Raw genomic sequence first — 19,529 nt, 5'->3', positions numbered from 1 at the left:
GGTGATGACTTCCAAGTCCTTATTTGTACCCTGAATTCTTTTTCTTTTTTTTTAAATGTATTTATTTGCTGCACTGGGTTTTTTTTTTTTTTTGTAATTGCTGCACATGGGCTTCCCCTAGTTGCAGTGAGCAGGGCTACTCTTCATTGTGGTGCGTGGGCTTATTGCAGTGGCTTCTCTTGTAGAGCACAGGCTTTAGGTGCATGGGCTTCATTAGTTGTGGCACACAGGCTCTACAGTTGTGGCTCACAGGCTCTAGAGTGCAGGCTCAGTAGTTGTGCACGGGCTTAGATGCCCTGAAGCATGTGGGATCTTCCCAGACCAGGGATTGAAACCATGTTCCCTGCATTGGCAGGTGGATTCTCAACCACTGCACCACCAGGGAAGTCCCTGTACCCTGAATTCTTAAGATCTGGACAGAGTTCCAGTTGCTTCTTTGGCTCATCCATGTGGATGTCATTATTTGCACCAATGGATGTTTTTATCCTATGTTTATGAATTTAAATACGTTCATCAGAATTATATCAATATGCAAGGCTTTTCAACTACAAGAGATATTTTGGAATGAACTTGACTATGACCACTTAATTTCTAAATTAATTTCCTATATAGTGCAATTAAGCTTTAATTAAATTTTTATTTTACTGAAATTTCTTTGTTTTGAATTAATTTGAATTCTTTTCTACATTGCAACAAAGATTTGATTTATTCATCTTGTTTATTTTTTATCCATACCAAATGTTATCTATTATAATTTCATACAAAGTAAGTTTTCTTTTGTGGCCTTTTTTTTTTCTGCTATCAAGTCCAGTTTCCTGAGTTAAGAAGACTTGAATGTCAATTTTTCAACCAAAACAAAGTTTACTGGGTGTAATTCTAGCTTCATCAATTTATTTTGTGTTATTTCTATCTGTTGTATTCAAAATCAAATAGAAAAAAAGACTAATAGTTATGTTCATTTCATGGAGCTATAATCATTAATGGGGCAAATATGTAAGATTTGAGATTATAGTAGGGCTAGAATAAAGAGGTCAGACCATCTTGTGCTGCTCCCAGCCAGCAGTTAGACTAACACTAAATTCACAGCTCTACCTAAAATCACTTGAGGAATCTAGTAGAGCAAAATGAAAAACAAAAGCAATTTATTAGCATCCTCCCAACCCCAGACCCAGCTAACTTCTCTTTATTTTTCAATATTCAGCTCAAATGCCACCTTTTCTTGGAAACATTTTCTGACATTACCTTCCCCCAGATAATTATAATACAAAATAATAACTATTATTATATACAATAGTCAGTGCTATTGGGAATTTACTAGATGACAGCCATGTATGATCTAATTTGATCCTTGAAAGAATCATATAAAGTGGATAAGTACTATTATTATTATTTCAATCTACAAGAAAAAATACTGAAGCTTTGAGAAGCTTAGTGACTTTCCTAGTATCACACAACCTATAATTGGAGTCAGGATCTAAACTCAAATCCACTGAACCAAGATCCTGAACTCTTAACTACTACTCAGACCCCTCTTCTGCCATACTTCTCTTATTGCACTTAATATACTATAATGTCATTGATTTCTCTTTAATTTCTGCCCTACCAAACTATGAACTCTTTGAGAACGACTATAATCTCTGTACCCCACAGTGCCTAGTACAGGTCTTAATGTATTACAGGTGCTCAACATGTGCTCAGTAAGGGACTGACTTTGCTACGAACGCTGTTCAGAACCAAACGTAATTTTAAAGCCTCAGGTAAGAGTCTGTGAGTTCACCCCTAAGTCACTGTCATTACCAGACTCTCTCTGACCCTGACCTACAGTACTATCCTCAAGATCTAGATTTGTTCCTTGTCACCAAATCCTTTCCTTCATGTGTCCAAGAACTGGCTTCTTTCCTGCTGCCCTTTTCTTTCAGGTCTGGGACCTTACTCTGCCCTTTTCACTCCTTCTGGTGTGAACTCCCTCATGTCAAATCCTTTCCAGTCTAATTTCCAACGCCCTGTCTTGGTTTTCTGCCTATATACTAGGACACCCTTACCTTCCTGGTGCCTATGACCTATTCTTTTAGGCTATTAGCAATTCTGAAGTCAAATGGCCCTTAATCACCTTATAAAACCATAAGCAGTGAGTAGATAGAACATTATTCCCCAAACATAGAAAAGTCAGTGGAGGACCTCTAATTGCACACAACCACTATCCTCACCGTCAGGAGCTTACAATGTCATTGCTGACCCTGCTGGGCCAGAATGGTCACAGGGCCTGCTGAAGGATACTAACCATCCCCCTTCCCAGTTCTCTTGGGGCAGGGGGAGATACCTTGAGGATGAGTGATCTTTCCAAACAGAATCCCTTCAAACAGAAAGCTTTGTTCCAGAGAAATTCCTAATCTTCCAGAAAGCAGAGAGGTAGGTTAGATGCAATGACCAGTTCAGCCTTGGAGAAAGATCTTCAAGAGGAGCTGAATACTGCCCAGCTGAATCCTTCACAAGAAATATAAGCTAGGAATTCCCCTATAACTTAGAGCAGATGTTTTTGTATGCTGGTGATGGTGAAAGGGGGGTGGGTAGGATGGAGAAAAGAGAGCAGTAAGGCAGAATTCAACAACTATCCTAGCAAGTCCGTGGCTAGACACAGTTAACCCTTGAGGGCATATTCTTGCTTAAGTATTATACCGTGTTTGTATATTGCTTTACAGTTTACAGGCACCTTCAGATTGAATTGTTTCCAAACTTTACTTAGACCTACCCAAACATCTAGAGACTATATCTAGAGACTAACCGTAGGGCTGCTGTAACAAAGCTTAAAATAACAGAAATTTATTGTTTCAAAGTCTGGAGAAAACTGAAATCAAGGTGTAGGCAGGGTTGTTTCCTTCTGAGGGCTATCACTGAAAATATGTTCCATGCTTATTGTCTAGATTCTAGTGGTTTGTTGGCAAACTTTGGCAGTCCTTGGCTTCTACACGCAACAAGATGTTTTGACCTCTTCATTCCATGCCAAAGTTTCAGGCCTTCCCCTACCCTCTTTTGCTTCTTCTCAATGGCTGAATGAGAATGCAGTGATGAGCCACCATGTACCAGGTGGATGAAGAAAACATGATTGTTCACAAGATAGAAGCTTGGGTCCCTGGATGACTTCATGGAGCAGAGCTGCCTACTTCTCTGAACTACATCCTTCTGGATTACTAAGTGAGAAAATATTTCCCCCACTATTCTTTTAAAGCAGCTGAACCTGTATCCTAACTAATATAGCTTCTCTAGGCCTCATCTTTAAGCACTGTGGTGGAGACCAGGCAGTGCTCACCTGCTGTGAAAAGATGGTATGAGAAACCCTTGAGGTGGGAGCTACTCCTAACAATTGTCATCGCTTCCAGAAGAGAGAGAAGGGAGCCTCCCTTAGGGAGCACAGAAAGAGGAAGAAGCTGGTTTGGTAAGGAGGATCTCGCTTACCCTAGCAGGGGTCAGGGAGCCATTTAAGGAACACCACCCTTTTTAGCCATCAAAACAGAATATGAGAGAGTTTTTGCAATTGACTATGGTGGGCTTATAGACTCCTACTTTATAAGGAAATGAGGGGTAGATCTGGAGTTGTAATAGACCTGTTATTTGGGCAGAGTTAAACAACTTCTGCCCTTTATTTCATAAATTAAATGTCCCGAGGGCAGGTAATTTTAACAGGTGCAATAGTCCAAGTTTGCGGAGACAATGGGATTTGGGTGATCCAAAGAGAGCTGGACTTGCTTTCAGTGGAGAGCCAACTGTTTGCATGTGGGAGATGAGGGCTTAGTGTTGCCAGACTTTTTGACAAATGGCTGAATATCTATATTTTTAATGTGAAAAGTTTCCAACTCCTAAACCACTGTTTTAAAACAAAATACGCGTAGTTGTGGGCCATATTCAGCCCAATTATAAATTTGTGACCTCTGAGGAAGGCAAACTCTTTGAAGACTCAGTGTTTCAACAGCAAAGGAGGAAGCTATACGTTAAAATGGAAATAGAAACTCTGAGTTGGCCTCTGAGAATGACTTGCCTCTTTGTCCTAGCAAGGCGACCATAAGATTTAATGCTGCTCGGGGCCTCTCCATAGATCCTCATTTTAACCTTCTCCAAATTGATATAAGAGATTGACTATAGGAGCTGAGAAGACACTTTTTTCCTCCAGGAAAAAAGATTCTATGGACAAGTTCCAGACTTTACTGAGTTTCTGTTAGTTATTAAGGAGGACCATGATAGGCAAAATAGTGGATCATTACCTAGAACCAGAGCTATTCCTTGGAGCTGTAACAGAGCTCCTGGTTCTCAAGAGGGAATGGTGAGTGACTTCCCTGGTGGTCCAGTGGTAAAGAATCCACCTTCCAACGCAGGGGATGCAGGTTTGATCCTTGGTCGGGGAACTAAGACTCCACATGCTGTGGGGCAACTAAGCCCATGCGCCACAACTACTGAGCCTGTGTGCCACAACTACTAAAGCCCGTGCTCCACAACAAGAGAAGCCACTGCAATGAGAAGACCCTGCACTGCAATGTAAAGTAGCCCCCACTTGCCACAACTGCAACTAGAGAAAGCCTGCGCACAGCAACAAAGACCCAATGCAACTAATAAATAAATAAATACATACACAAATTTATTAAAGTAAATAAATAAAATTTAAAATTTTTAAAAAAGAGGGAATGGTGAGTCAACTCTCTGATAAATGACCCCCTTCCTGCTTTCTGCCATCTCTCGTTAGATCCCTGTGTCCCTGCCTCATCATTGCTCTAATTCCCATAGCTTAGGCCTTTCAACTCCTACCTGTAAGCTCTGCTCTGCCCCAGCCTTGAACTCAACTATGTTCCTTGCTCAGAGTGTAACTTGGCAGCCATCCTGATCCATGGCTCTATTTCTACTTCATTCTCTGATTTGGGTAACTGGGTTATTGCCTTGTTCCAAGTTCTTGCTCCCAGGTTCCAGTTTTGGATTGCTATACATTTGGTCCCCTAGAGAACAGTGACCTCTGTTACCGTATTTCCACGACTCTGCTCCTTTGCTCTCGGAGGATCCATGCTTCTCTCCTACCTTGGTTAGACTACTCACTTACCACCCTAGGAGGCACTGCTCTGACACCAATTCCCACCCCTTATTACCACCAACATCACCAGCAGTGGTGCTCAACAGGGGACAATTTTACCTCCCCGGGGATATCTGACAATGTCTGGAGACACTGTTGATTGTCACAACAGGGGATGAAGAATGAGGGGGAAATGCTACTGGCATCTAGCGGGTAGAGGCCAGCAGTGCTGCTGAGCGCCCTGTAATAGACAGCCCCCATGACAAAGAATTATCTTGCCCCAAAAGGCAAGGATGCCAAAGCTAAGAAACCCTGATCCACACACACAGAGCTCAGTCTGAACTCCTTTCTTCTGTCTCCTGCTGAATCTGCTGTTTTCCCCTGGGCACCTGCATCTAGCAGTCCTGTCTTGGCCTGCTCTGCTCTATCCCACTACCAACCAACTGTGCTTTATTAGAGGCTGAAAACTGTTGGTCTGTGTGTTTAATTTGGTTGAAAAAGTGCTTAAAATGTTTGACGTAGATGTTAATATTAAACATTAATAGACTTCACAAAAATATTACAGTTTTTAGCTTCTTTTGATAATTTGTATCATCTGGTAACAATGGGCCTGTATTTCCTAGAGCAGCATTTATACTCCTGTTCAGACAAGGCATGTACTCGCTGCCTTGCCAGGGTCACCACCACTCCCACATCACTCATTTATGACACCTTCCAGGATGCCAGCACTTGAACTTGCAGTCTTTGCTGACACTATGCCTCGTAGATAGTAAGAAATAAAATTATTGAAAAAAATAAAACTATACACATGTGAGAGTGCAAATGAAGTTTGTGATAATGCAGTCTCAAGATCATATATGCAATCTCAAAGTAAAAATGTGGTCTACAAAGAAAGGTTACTGCCTTGGGCATTTCTGCCAATTTAAATTTAAGGGCCTACATTTAAGAACATGTATTTTTAAACTTTTAAAAACTGGCATTCTGCTGTATCATCAATCATGCTATGTTATACTCATCTGTTTAGTCTTAATGAGATAAGAGAGAAAGAGCAAGAAGACATTCAGAGAGAAAATATGGGGAAATTAGTCCTCAGTTTCACCACGTGGCTATATATATACATACACATGTACATACATGTGCATATTTATACACACATATACATATATAATTTTTTTGAGAAGTGATGGGAGGGTGTGAATAAAGACTCAGAGGTGAAACTAGAGGGCTATCTGGGCAATAGAAAAAAGTCTTGCTAGGCAGTAACCAGAAATGAAGATGGGTAGCAGGCAGACTTAGGTCTTTAAATCCAGGTTTAAAAGAAACACTGTCATTTATTAAACAGGAAGAGTCAAACTGTCTTGGCTGGCAGTTACTTTCCATTGAGATGTCGTATGTTTTTCTCAACTTGGAAGAGCACAATAACAATGCCAGGATGAGGCTTTTAGACTTGACTGAAAAGAGGAAATAGCTACTGTATTTGTCTTAAGCCATATATGCTACTCAAAGGCAAATAAATAATTTCTGACTGAAATAAAGACTAATAAAGACCTACGTGATCTTAAATCTTTGAAGTAGCCACTGAAGTGAGTGCCAAGCTGCACTGTAGACATGAACATAAACAGGTCCACCCAAGTCCATTAGAAATGTGTCAAAAATGCTTGGTGTGGAGCAAAGTTCAGAGAAGCATCCCTGAGTTTGTGGTTTGGTTTCCAAAGAATGTGAAGGGGCATATTTACTAAAGGGATTCAGCTGCTGTGAGAAACCAAGTTATCACATTCCTGGATTATGTTTACTTCGACACTCAAGTGACAAGTGTCTAGTTCTGGAGCACAGAACTGTTTATTGAATTTAACAAATTGCTTTCTGATCCGTGCAGACTTAAGAGATGGTGAAGCTGAAACTCTTTTCTGAATAAGTAGATTTCACAACAAGAATTCTGGCAGAAAGAATAGTGATAAATAGTCTATAAAATCCAGATGATTTGGAGAAAGGACATCTGGCAGAAATGTGTATCATTAGACTTTTAAATGTGGTTCTAAATGAGGCTTGACTGCAGAGGGAAGCATTTTATCTACCTTGACAAAACACAGAGATTCCTTCTGGCAGAATATTTGGTGAATGCAGAAGGGTTCAATTTAGTTCCATATTGTTGAGTTACATGGGTTTTCATGGACCACTACAGAGATGTAAATCTAATAGAATCTTAAGAAATTTTAGGCTCTAACCTGCTTTGAGCAGAGAGAAGGATGCAATGTTGCTGACCGTTGTCTATGTCGATTGCCTTTGTAGAGTTCCCCATACATTCGGCTAAAAAGGAACTCCAGAATGTATCTCCTATGAAAACCATAGGGGCTCTTGAGAGAACCTGTACTCAGCTTCTGACTGAATGACAGTAATGAGTAGAAAGAATCGATGGACATGAGAGAAACTCTTCCGTGAAAATCACAGATCCATCAGCTAGCAAACATACCTGGTCAGCAAACTTTATTTTTCAAGAGCTGTCTACTTAGGGAAAAGAGATTTTGTTGAAAAGCCTATGTGAGGGTGGGGGGTAGGGGGGGTGCGGTTATTTAAGGTCATTGCTCTATATTTTCCACTAACTGTCAAATATAAACTATATACCACACCCCCGTTTGTGCTCAAGATGTTTGGCACCAGCAGAATATTTTGCTGCCCTTTGGAAAAATGATCTGTGCTTGGAAGGTGTTGGGGCACAGCAGTATTTTATAAAGATTCCCTGTTTATTCACCCAAAAGAAGCAAGGGAGTTTTAAATGAAAACTGAAGGTTGAGTGTGATATTGATAGTTCCTGGGGTTGGGAGGTGGTAGAAAGCTAATTGTTGGATTGCACCTTCCACCACAAGCCTTGGCACAGCCTATCCTTGAATAAGAGAAGCATTTTGCCTATCTGTAGCTCCCATGTCATTTATTGCTTAATGCCATACAGTAAGACAAATGACAACATTCCTTGGCATATCAGGATAAATGGAAGTGTTTTGGTTTGGCTGAAAAAGACAACAAAAAAAGGGAGTGTTTTGGTAATGAAGGCCTTTGAAGGTCATGCTTAAGCATTTGAGTTTTATTCTGTTGTCAGTTGGGAGCAAATAAAAATGTTTGTAGTGGGGAGTGGCGCTGCTGAATTTTTTTTTTTTGTAAAGATCATCTGGTAGCAGTTTGGGAGATATTGCCACAACTGAAGTCAAAGATGGAAGGGCCTTAGGCAGTGAGAGTTAGAATGGAGATGAAGGAGACATATTTGAAAGACATTCTTTTAGGAAATTAATAGGATCTTTCAGGAAGCTTAGCTAAGTTAGGATAACCTTCATAATAACTTTTTAAATTGAGTTGTCATTGAAAATCAACCCTGGATAGGAAAACTAGTTTCAGGCATACAAATGTTTTATTCAGTTTTAAAGGCAATGGGGTTAGGAAAGAGAAAATTTTTTCTTTATGAAAAAAATACAATTGAATCAAGTGGACATGAAATGATACCTATTTCCACTCTGCTGGGATCAAGGTCTTTTCATAAAAGGCACTTGCAGGATGATTTGCGTGTCTAACCCTCATGCTTCACTAGGACAGTTTAAGAGAAAACAGCATACACAACACTGTAAAGCAACCATACACCAATAAAAATTAAAAAAAAGAGAGAGAACACAGTGCATATTTGAAAGATCAACACCTACTTACATAACAGTTGGTTTAATGCTCCACCCAGAAGTTTGTGTCCCGATTTGTACAATCTGTATGGCTCTGTTGATAGTGAGGAGGGAAACAGAGTGAATGGTTAACCTCGGGTCAGGGAGAAACCTTCAGGCTTAATTCCTTTGCAAGACTTTAAGATAATTAATACATGAGTATAATTTAAATATCAGGCCATAAAGTGGTCTATAGCCTCTGGAATCAGAATGCCTGCCTTCAAATCCCAGACCTATTTCTTCCTGGCTGTGGAATCTTAGACAAATCACCTACTACCTTGAAACCTCAGTTTCCTCATTTGTAAAGTGAGAGTAGTAATAGTTCTAACTCAGAAGGTTGCTATGATGCTCACCAAAGGAAATCCTTAGAAAGCGGTTAGCTCAGTGCCTGGCACAGAAAGCATGCTCAATAATTACAGCTATTGATCACTACCAGTTTAAGACTAAAAGCAGTACACAATAGAGGGGAGTGGAGGGAAAGTAGAGAGATAACAGGATTTCTTTGTGTCACTTCAGGAGAAGAATGAGAAGATTTAAGTAAAGATTTTAAAACTCCGTTTAGTTTGGTGTGCTTTATATTTTGAAAAATATTGAATCCATATTGGGATCACACATTGTTAGATGCCTGCCTTCTAGGGGACCCATGTGTCGAGCCCCCAAAGGCCACTATCCCCATATCTGACCAAGACTGGTGAGAAAATAGACACTGTAAAGCACTATATTTGTCTTACTCTTTAAAAAAGCTATTTTTCACCTTTTGTTAAAGGTCTAGGTCTTTATCTCACTTTTCTGCAAATTTTATCTAGAGTCTGGGAAAGAATCACCACCATTAACAATGTAATGTTTCAAAGCCTTGGTCAAAGCAGAAAGAAATACCTAAATTTCCTTAAAAAGGGATTTCTGTGTATGCAAATAATTTTTTTTAGCAAGAAGCTGGCACTTAATTTGGAAACCTTGATGCCATAGTACTTATGTAACTTTATTTTTGTAGGGCGTTTAGCTAGATAGCTACTGGCAATCTGAATTGTTCAATTTATGTCATGGATATTTTCATCTATATATGCAGTCAAAACTAGAGCTTTAATCCTTTTGAGTGTCTTCTGGGCAATGTTATGTCTACTGAAGAACTAATTTTGGAAGCAATAGCCGCAACAGAGTACCTACCAGATTACAAAATTTCTCAAAGATAGATACTACCCATGGTTTAGACAGTAAAAAAAGATTGTACATGACTATGTTGGTCTGCGTCTAGAATCTTTAACTATGACCTGAAGTCTCTGCAGACAAAGATATTGTTCAGAAACCTCAGGGACACAGTGGAAGTTTGTGCTGCTACCATAATATATCTCTGTTTTCTGTTTCATCACTACTTGGCACTAAAGATGTTTTGGTCTTAATCACATATTGTCAATAACGTTGATGGAAATTTAGGAGGAATACCAAGTTTAGGATAGAAACTGAATTGGCAGCTATTATATGCTTTTTTCGATTTGTATCAAAATATTTCCTTTCTAAAAAAAGAGAGAGATAGAAGGCTAATCTCCAAAAGGAGAAGAAACAACACTCAAGTAATTTGCAAAATACATTGAAGTTGCAGCCACTTCACGAAACAATACTATTCATCATCCAGAGATGTAGTTAGTGAACTTGGTAAAGTGGGTGAAAGGGAAACTTGTTTTGGTAGCAACAGTAATGTTTTTTCAAGACAGCAGCAAAAAGTGGGGGAAGGAGGAAGAGGCAACAATTCTAGAACTTCCTCCCATTCATACAAGATTACGCCTGAAGATATTTCTGCCTTTTTTTTCACTTAGAAGGAGATATAGGAGGGAGTATAGTTTCAACCCTAGTAGTGGAAGATAAAATAAAGCACCAGTTGAAAGATCTGTCCACTGATAATAACCAAACAGTTGAGTACCAGAATCATTATTGCAATGGTTTAGAGACATCCTTCATGAACACTTTTAATTATTTGACAGTAGTGGAAGTAAAGTTAGCAGGCTCAGCATTCCACTTTATCATTGTCAATCTATATTAGGTATAGTTTGTTGAGGTCTGCCAAAACAGATTTTGAGAAGACCATTGGGAAAAGAAGCAGTGCAAAAGAAAGGATCCGAATACTGAATTGTATCTGTTGGAATGGTTGGAGGAATCAGTGAGAAAGGAAGACTAAAGGAGTCTGAGATTGCAGCGCTGTTTACAGTAGCTAAGATATGCAACTTAAATGTCCCTTGATAGAGGAATGGATAAAAAAGATGTGGTACATGTATACAATGGAATACTACTCAGCCATTAAAAAGAGTGAAATAATGCCATTTGCAGCAACATGGATGGACCTGGAGTTTATCATACTAAGTGAAGTAAGTCAGAAAAAGAAAGACAAATATCATATGATATCACTTATAAGGGTATCTAAAAAACAAAGATACAAATGAATTTACTTATCAAACAGAAACAGACTCAGAGAATGAACTTATGGGTATGAGGGGGGAGAGGATGGGGGAGGAGAGATAGATTGGGAGTTTGGGATTGACCTGTACACATTGCTATATTTAAAATAAATAACCAACAAGGACCTACTGTATCACACAGGGAACACTGCTAAATATTATGTAATAACCTAAATGGGAAAAGAATTTGAAAAAGAATAGATACATGTATATGTATAACTGAATCACTTTGCTGTACACCTGAAACTAACAACTATGCTCCAATATAAAATACAAATCTTTTTTTAAAAAAAAGGAGTCTAAGAGCTGTTTTCTGATACTTGAAGATTAGGAAACAGTAAAACATTTATTCTGTGTGGTTCCAAATTTGGGGCTAGGGCAAAAAATTAGTTGGCATAATAGCTAGGAAAAGTTCAGCTTAGTAGAACCGAGAACTTATAGCTGTTCAAAACCTACCAACCAACAACCAAACAAAGAGATACATTGCACTGGGTGGGTACTAAGGGGGCTTGGGCACAGCCTGAATAGCTGCTGGTGGGGACACTCTTGAAGGCATTGACGCCAGCACTTGGGGGGTCTTCTACATCATCCAGTAAGGACAAGAACCTATGATAATAGGTGTTACCTCTGAGCCCTTATTCTCTATTTACTGATTAGGAAACCGAAGGTGGGGAAACAAGGAAATTGCGAAAAATATTCAGTTGGCAAGTTGGCGTGGTTAGATTCTTACCGAAGCGTGAAAGTGCCCAAGTTCTTACCCCCTAGGCACTCAAGATACAAGAATCCTTTCTCAAGAGTGTTTAAAGCAATAGTTTCTGAGAATAACACTGAATTTAGAGAATAATTTTACTTTCCTTTTCTAGAGCCATACCTGTGGCTGAATAAAAAAGCAAAACAAAAATAAACCTGCAAATGAGGAAGACTAGATACGAGGAAACACAGAATGATAGAAGAAAAAGAAAGGTACTTTGGGGACTTCCCTGGCAGTCCAGTGGTTAAGACTCAGGGCTTCCACCACAGGGGGCACGGGTTCAATCCCTGGTCAAGGAACTAAGATCCTATATGCTGAGGGGCCAAAAAATAAAAAAAAAGCTACTTTGTTTTTTCATTAGACCCTTTCTCACCGCTCCTCCCCCAACCCCCCTCCCACCTCCAGGCCCAGCAGATCCAGCTTGTGAGAACAGTTATCTTTGGGCTTCTGCTGTGGCTGTGCATTAGTGCTATGCTGGGGGCCGTATTTACCCAGAATCTCTTCTATTCCTGAGCCTGGTTCTAACTCTGCAAAAGTACTGCAAATGTGGAAAGTGAAGAACCACATTACCAGACCGGGATCCTAAACCAACTCCCATCCAGCCATGACAGCTGGATTCTGAGGACATACAGGCAAATGCATCGTCTTTACTGCTCCACAGCAGGTTAAGTCTCAGGTCCCCTCATGCTCTCTCATGGCAAGCTGGACCGCATATGGACTGCATTTGCCCAAGAGCCTCTTCTTTCCTCTGGCACCCCACTGTGATTTCTTCCTGTCCTACAAAGGGCAAGGGTACTTTCAAATGGTTCATATCTAAGTCCTGGCTTAACACTTCAGGCACAGGACATGGGGTGAGAAAGAAGAAAATCAGAAAGAGGAAGGAAAATTTAACCTAGTTTCTAGTTCCAATCAAAGCCCTGCAACCAAACCCCACTGTGAGGCTCTGAAGACTTCATTTTGTCCTCACCTAGCAGAGCCCTGGAGGGGCACAGGGTTTTTCATGGGCGCATGGGCGCATGACCCATTGTCACATCTCAAGATTTCCTCTTGTCTTCAATATGCTTCTTTTTTTTTCTTTTTTTTTAAAGTTAATTAATTAATTAATTTATGGCTGCATTGGGTCTTTGTTGCGGTGCATGAGCTTCTCATTTGTGGTGGCTTCTCTTGTTGCGGAGCACAGGCTTTAGGCACTCGGGCCTCAGTAGTTATGGCTCGTGGGCTCTAGAGAACAGGCTCAGTAGTTGTGGTGCATGGGCTTAGTTGCTCAGTGGCAGGTAGGATCTTCCCTGACCAGGGCTTGAACCCATGTTCAAGCATTGGCAGGCAGATTCTTAATCACTGTGCCCCCAGGGAAGTCCCATTCAGTATGTTTCTTATTAAAACAAATGAGAGCTATTTTATCTCAATACACTACTGTGGATCATTTGTGATCCATCTCTGAACATCTGGACATCTTTATCTATTCCAGGAGTCCTTTACAATTTAATTATCCCAGTCCCAAGGATATTTTCTTGTTGGTTTTCCCCATTGGTCCACCCACAAATTCAGATTGCATGACGTAGGGCCAAGATTAGGGTGAGGCAAGAGAGGTTGGGTCATGCAAGTACAGGGTCAGATCCTGACTTCACTTAAAATTTTGATATTTTCTTTAGCATGGACTTTTTGCATTCACTTTTTTTACTGAGATTTTTGGTGCCATGACACTTGACCCCAGTGACGTCCACGGTACTAGGTAGCCTGGCACGTTGAAAGAGCTCTTGAACTCAGGAGAGATGGCTCTAAGTTTTTGCTCTACATTTCATTAGCTGCATGACTTTGGATGAGTCACCTTCCCACTTGGGATCCCAGGTGCTGAATCGGAAAAATACAGGTGACATTTAGTTTAAGCTTTTATGAGAAGGTCAGAGATGGCAGGACAATGTATTCTAGCTCTTTTACTCTCTATGTCTCCAAGTAGCACCAAACCCAGTGCTTTGCACAGAGGGAGTATTCAAAAAATGCCTTCTAGTAAATGTTTTTTTGAACATTGGAACAAAAATATGGACCAAAGTCCAAAACAAAAAGCCCACACAAATTAAAAACATTCTGCAAATGAAAACAAAACCTCCTCAAACAAGAATGTCGTCCCTCCCTCATTCCCTTCAGAGAAAAAAAATGGATTTGAAATCATGGGTCTCTCTGATTCAAGTATGGCAAAGTCTTGCCGTTTTTTTCCCCAGGAAATATTCTATTCAAATATTTCAGGTTTTGAGTGAACCAGAATTGTGTAATCATCCATCCCTCAGAGATTTCTTTCCATCTAAGGACACCAGTACCACCCTGATGAGTCACATTTCATAAAATGTAACATCTGTGAGAAAAGGTTATAAACATGCAGCAGTGCCTAAAGCAGTCATAGAACTGCAGAAGAAACAAGACCTCTGCTTCCTAACTAGTTCTTCATACAGTATTTAAGTTTGCATAATTAGAAAGTAGGGAGAGACTGTACTTGTGCATATAGCCCAGACTCCTTTTTATTTTCTCCACTTCTTTCCTTGACTAACGAAGGAAGGAAGGAAGAAGGGAGAGAAGAAGGGAGAGAGGAAGGGAGGGAGAAAGGCAGAGAGGCAGGAGGGGAAAGAAGAGGGAGGTAGGAAAAGATTCTAATAAAACATATGATTATATATTGAGAGCTCTTTTCTTTATTCTTAGCTCATTTTATATTATGGCATCTTTTTCATTTACTTACTCTCTGACCAGTGGTAGAAATGTGAGGGAAGAACCACTTTTGAGACCTCAACTATGTTATTTTGCAAATTTGTTCTGAACACAGTAAATATTCAGTAAATAATTTTAATTTATTTCTTTCATATTTAATATTACTCACCTTGCCTCAGAAACAGGTCTGGTACTTCAGAAAAATGAAAGTGACCTTCTAAAGGTCATTAGTATGGTGGTTCATGAAGAAAGATATAGGCATATATATGCACTGTCCCTATGGTCTCAGTACAGATCTTTCTCGACTAATGATGAGGGGTTACATTCTGATAAACCCATTGTAAGTTGAAAATACCATAAGTCAAAAATGCACTTAATACATATAACCTCTGGAATGTCACAGCTTAGCCAGCCCACCTTAAATATGCTCAAAACACTTACATTAGTCTACAGTTGGGCAAAATCATCTAACATAAGCCCATTTCATAATAAAGTATTGAATAGCTCATGTAATTTATTGAATACTGTGCTCCAAGTGAAAAACAGGTGGCTGTCTGGGTACAGAATGGTTGCAAGTGTATCGGGTGTTTACCCTCCTGATCACGAGGCTGCCTGGGCGCCGTGGCTGCTGCCACTGCCCAGCGTCAGGAGAGAGTGCATCGTTATATCACATACTGCATATTGCTAGCTCGGAAAAGATCAAAATTCAAAATTCGAAGTACAGTTTCTACTGAATGTTTTGCACAATCATAAGGTCAAAAAATCGTAAGTTGAATCATCATAAGTTGGGGACTGTCTGTACTTTGGATAATTCAAAAGCCAAGTACTTCTCTAAGAACTCAAGCCCAAGAAAGCAGTCAGAAAATACCCTGGCACCTATACAAGGAACACAATATAGTTTCATTAAAACATAACGCAGTTTATTTCCTGACAAGGAACTTGGAAGAAACTCAGTAGCAAAGCACTTGATACAACAAAATTTCTTTTTAAAAATTCTACTTTTAGAACAGTTTCCTGTATCTTTTCTGTTCATTACAGATTTTCTCTAACAAGACAAAGTCAGACAAACCACTACAAGCCTAGTCTGATTCCCTGAAACTATGTTTAACAACTCACATGACTGCTTATTAAAAGAAAAAAGCTTGGCAATTCTAAGCTCAACTTTAAAGCCACCCTAAGAATAGTCATATTAATAGTAACCATAGGTATCTTGAGTCAAAAACACTTTAGTTTTGCTTGTATTCAAGATAAAGTTTAGAAGGTTCTGGAAAGAGATATTCAGAATTGTCATTCTATTACTTCTAAAGAAGTCTAATTCCACCATATTACCTGGAAAATTCACTGGAAGGCAGCATTCAGAATGTTCTTTAGAATTTACCTGTCTTCTTTCACTTTGGAACTCACTTATTAAGCAACACCTGCATTGAACTTTATGCCAGTTACAGTACAAAGCAAATCATCTTCTCAAACAGGTTTTCCCAGCTGTAATGTGCTTAGGCAGCAGTTACAGGCCCTGAATTATTACCCTAAAATAGATTTGGTAAGCCTACATTAAAGAGATACAGAATATGAACTAATGGTGTATTCAGTGCCTTTCAACAGCCAGGAGAAAGCAGTTGATGTAATGCACCCAGAAGGTATCCTAATCAACTACTTCCATCTGCATTTCCACGGGATGGGCACCATTCATCAAAGGTACTGAGATTGGTGCCCTTTGGTGGCCTCTTCTGACCTTTGGGCATGCTAAGCTTCAGCCCAATACAAGCTTTCTCCTTGACCATGAGCTCAAGTAAGTCAAGAAAGGGATGTGGCAGCTTAAAAGAACGGTGTGTGTGTGTGTGTGTGTGTGTGTGCATGCGCACATATGAATATGCTAGTTTCAACAGAATTGCTGTTTTAATAGAATTAGGGGGGTATTCGTCCAACTCTGCTTGAGCTAGTCAGAATGCACCTGAGGGTACTGTATTTTTATCTTGGAATAAAATTTATGAAGAACAAGGATAAACTGGAGCATGTCCAGAAGAGAGGGAACAGAATGAAGAGAAAGCTTAAAATGACATCATGGGAAGAGTGTTGAATGAATTGGTACAAGCTATTTATCCTGGAAAAGAAAGAGCAGTATAACTTTTTTCATGCAGAGGAGAGAACTGTTTTATCTGGCTAGAGAGTAAAGCTAAGAATATGAGGGAAAAAGACATTTTAGCTCAATATAAAGCAAAACTTTCTAAATTATGGTTGTTAAAAATTGGCATTTGTTCATTTAACACATATTTACTGAGCATCTCTGTGTTCTAGGCCTCAGTGAAACAGTAGTGAAGAGCAATGAACTGAAGCCACGGAACTCAGTCTAGTGCAAAGCTTGGAGAGATGACGGCGCATTTCTCATACTTAGAGATGTTTAATGAGACCACCATAAGTTGAAGGGTTTTCCAGCATCAGATGTGACTGGACTTAATGTCTAAAGTTCTGCCAACCCGGAAACTCTGTTTTGGTTACTCTAATGTTTTGTTTTTTGTTTTTTTTTTATTTATTTTATTGGCTGTGTTGGGTCTTTGCTGCTGCACATGGGCTTTCTCTAGTTGCGGCGAGCGAGGGCTACTCTTTGTTGTGGTGCATGGGCTTCTCATTGCGGTGGCCTCCTTTGTTGCAGAGCACTGGCTCTAGGCGTGTGGGCCTCAGCAGCTGCAGCACATGGGCTCAATAGTTGTGGCTCACGGGCGCTAGAGCGCAGGCTCAATAGTTGTGGTGCATGGGCTTAGTTGCTCCGCGGCATGTGGTATTTTCCTGAGGCAGGGCTCGAACCCGTGTCCCCTGCATTGGCAGGTGGATTCTCACCCACTACGCCACCTAGGAAGTCCTGGTTACTCTAATGTTATACTTAATGCAGTCTGATGGCTTTCCTGGCCCATAGGTCAGGAGGCACTGTTCTGATTCTGTGGCTTAGCCATGGTCTTCTATCAATCAATGACTACAGCATGCAGTGCTGCCTCTGCTACGTGCTTTATTTTAATTTTATTTATTTACTTATTTATTTACTAAAATTTATTTATTTATTTTTTATTTACTGGCTGCGTTTGGTCTTCCTTGCTGCTGCTTCATTGCGGAGAGCAGGGGCTACATTCATTACAGTGTGCGGGCTTCTTACTGGTGTAGCTTCTCGTGTTGCAGAGCACAGGCTCTAAGCGCACGGTCTTCAGTAGTTGCGGCGCACGGGCTTAGTTCCTCTGCGGCATGTAGGATCTTCCCGGACCAGGCCTCGAATCTATGTCCCCTGCATTGGAAGGCGCATTCTTAACCACCGCACCACCAGGGAATCCCTATTTATTTTTTAAATAGTCTTTTGTGTTCATTTTTAAATTTATATTTATTTATATTTATTTATTGGCTGCATTGGGTTTTTGTTGCTGTGCACTGGCTTTCTGTCGTTGTGGTGAGCAGGACTACTCTTTGTTGTGGTGCGCAGGCTTCTCATTGCAGTGGCTTCTCTTGTTGCAGAGCAAGGGCTCTAGGCATGCAAGCTTCAGTAGTTGTGGCAAGTGGGCTCAGTAGTTGTGGCACACGGGCTTAGTTGCTCCGTGGCATGTGGGATCTTCCCAGACCAGGGATCGAACCCATGTCCCTTGCACTGGCAGACAGATTCTCAACCACCTCGCCACCAAGGAAGTCCTATTTTTATTTTATTTTCTGCTAAGTGTTTTAGAGGGATGGGGTAGCATGGAGAGAAAATACTATAAAAGTTCTTTTATATGTGATGTACAGTGAAGGGAAGCAATTTTCTTATGTCCCATATTCAACCCCAAAGATCTGGTTGTCATTTCTATTACTTTTATTCTTTTTCAACTTGCCATTATTGCTTGGAGAATGGGAGTTCTTCCTTTACAGACCAGTTTCAATTCTTTAATCTCTTTGAAGGAGGATAGAGTCAGGGTGGCTAAAAACCATATAATCATAATCCTTAAAGTAAGATGAGAAAGTAGAGATAATCTACTCTAGTCCCTTCATTTTATGCACAAGAAAACAAATTTAGCAGAACACTTTAGAAGACCTGAATATGAAAGACAGAAGCACCAATAACCACTAAAAGTGTAGGCAGAATATCAACTTTGGGTAAAGAAAGTTTTATAAAAAAACAAATAAAGGGATTTCCATAGTGGTCCAATGGTTAAGACTCTGCGCTCCCAATGCAGGGGGTACAGGTTCCATCCCTGGTCAGGGAACTAAGATCCTGCATGCCGCATGGCATGGCCAAAAAAAAAAAAAAAAAAAGGAATCAAATAGAACGTCTAGAAATTACAGAGTTAATCTTGAAATTTAATTTAATGGATGCATAAAACTGTAACTTAGACCCAGTTGAAGGGAGAATGTAAACTAGAAGACATATCTGAAGAAGTTTTCCAAAATGCAGCACAGAGAGACAATGATATGAAAGATAAGAAAGAAAGGCTAAAAAATGAGGAGCAAAGAGTAAGAAGATCTAACATATATCAACTCAGAGCTTCAGAAGGGGATACAGCCTTGTATTAACCAGGTGGTTAAAAGTGGGTCCACAATCAGAATCTAGTTTATATTCAGATGTTTTGATCACATAATAGAGGATTATAAAATAATGTCCATAATAAGTCCTAATCAGGACAGGGGATGGCTGATTTGAGTACCATTCAATCTGGTGAATCTCAGAGGTGCCATATATTCTCTGGAGAGGAGAGAGTCACCAATTGGTCTGTCTTGATAGCATCCACAAGCTCTTATATCTGTGGTTTAGGAGGAAGGGTCCCTGTGGTCTTCATCTAACTATAGAACAACTCTTTAAGAGAATAAAATTGGAAGACAGAAATCATCCTAGAAGGAAATTAGGACCATGATTTGTAAAATTATGAAATGCCTGT

The 19,529-nt window shown here is 40.0% G+C and overlaps 1 protein-coding gene across 4 annotated transcripts in view; it reads right to left on the bottom strand.

Moving 5' to 3' along the window:
- Positions 1-19,529, bottom strand: part of CMKLR2 (chemerin chemokine-like receptor 2) — a 55,473-nt gene that overhangs the window by 8,819 nt on the left and 27,125 nt on the right. For 2 of the 4 annotated variants that reach the window (XM_057745116.1, XM_057745117.1), the window contains exon 2: positions 8,741-8,803. The exons of 1 other annotated variant lie outside the window; for it this stretch is intronic. Coding sequence is in view for 1 of the 3 variants with exons in the window: in XM_057745115.1 (XP_057601098.1) it covers positions 8,741-8,803; positions 15,973-15,998 (89 nt within the window). In the remaining 2 variants the exon portion in view is untranslated. Of the gene's footprint in view, positions 1-8,740; positions 8,804-15,972; positions 16,054-19,529 lie in introns of those variants that run through there. One more of the 4 variants, XM_057745115.1, reaches the window with a different exon arrangement.

Source organism: Hippopotamus amphibius, chromosome 8 (genome assembly GCF_030028045.1).
Source record: "Hippopotamus amphibius kiboko isolate mHipAmp2 chromosome 8, mHipAmp2.hap2, whole genome shotgun sequence".
Classification (NCBI taxonomy): Eukaryota; Metazoa; Chordata; class Mammalia; order Artiodactyla; family Hippopotamidae; genus Hippopotamus; species Hippopotamus amphibius.
Note: the sequence above shows the minus strand (reverse complement) of the source record. Positions and strands in the feature narration are given on the sequence as shown.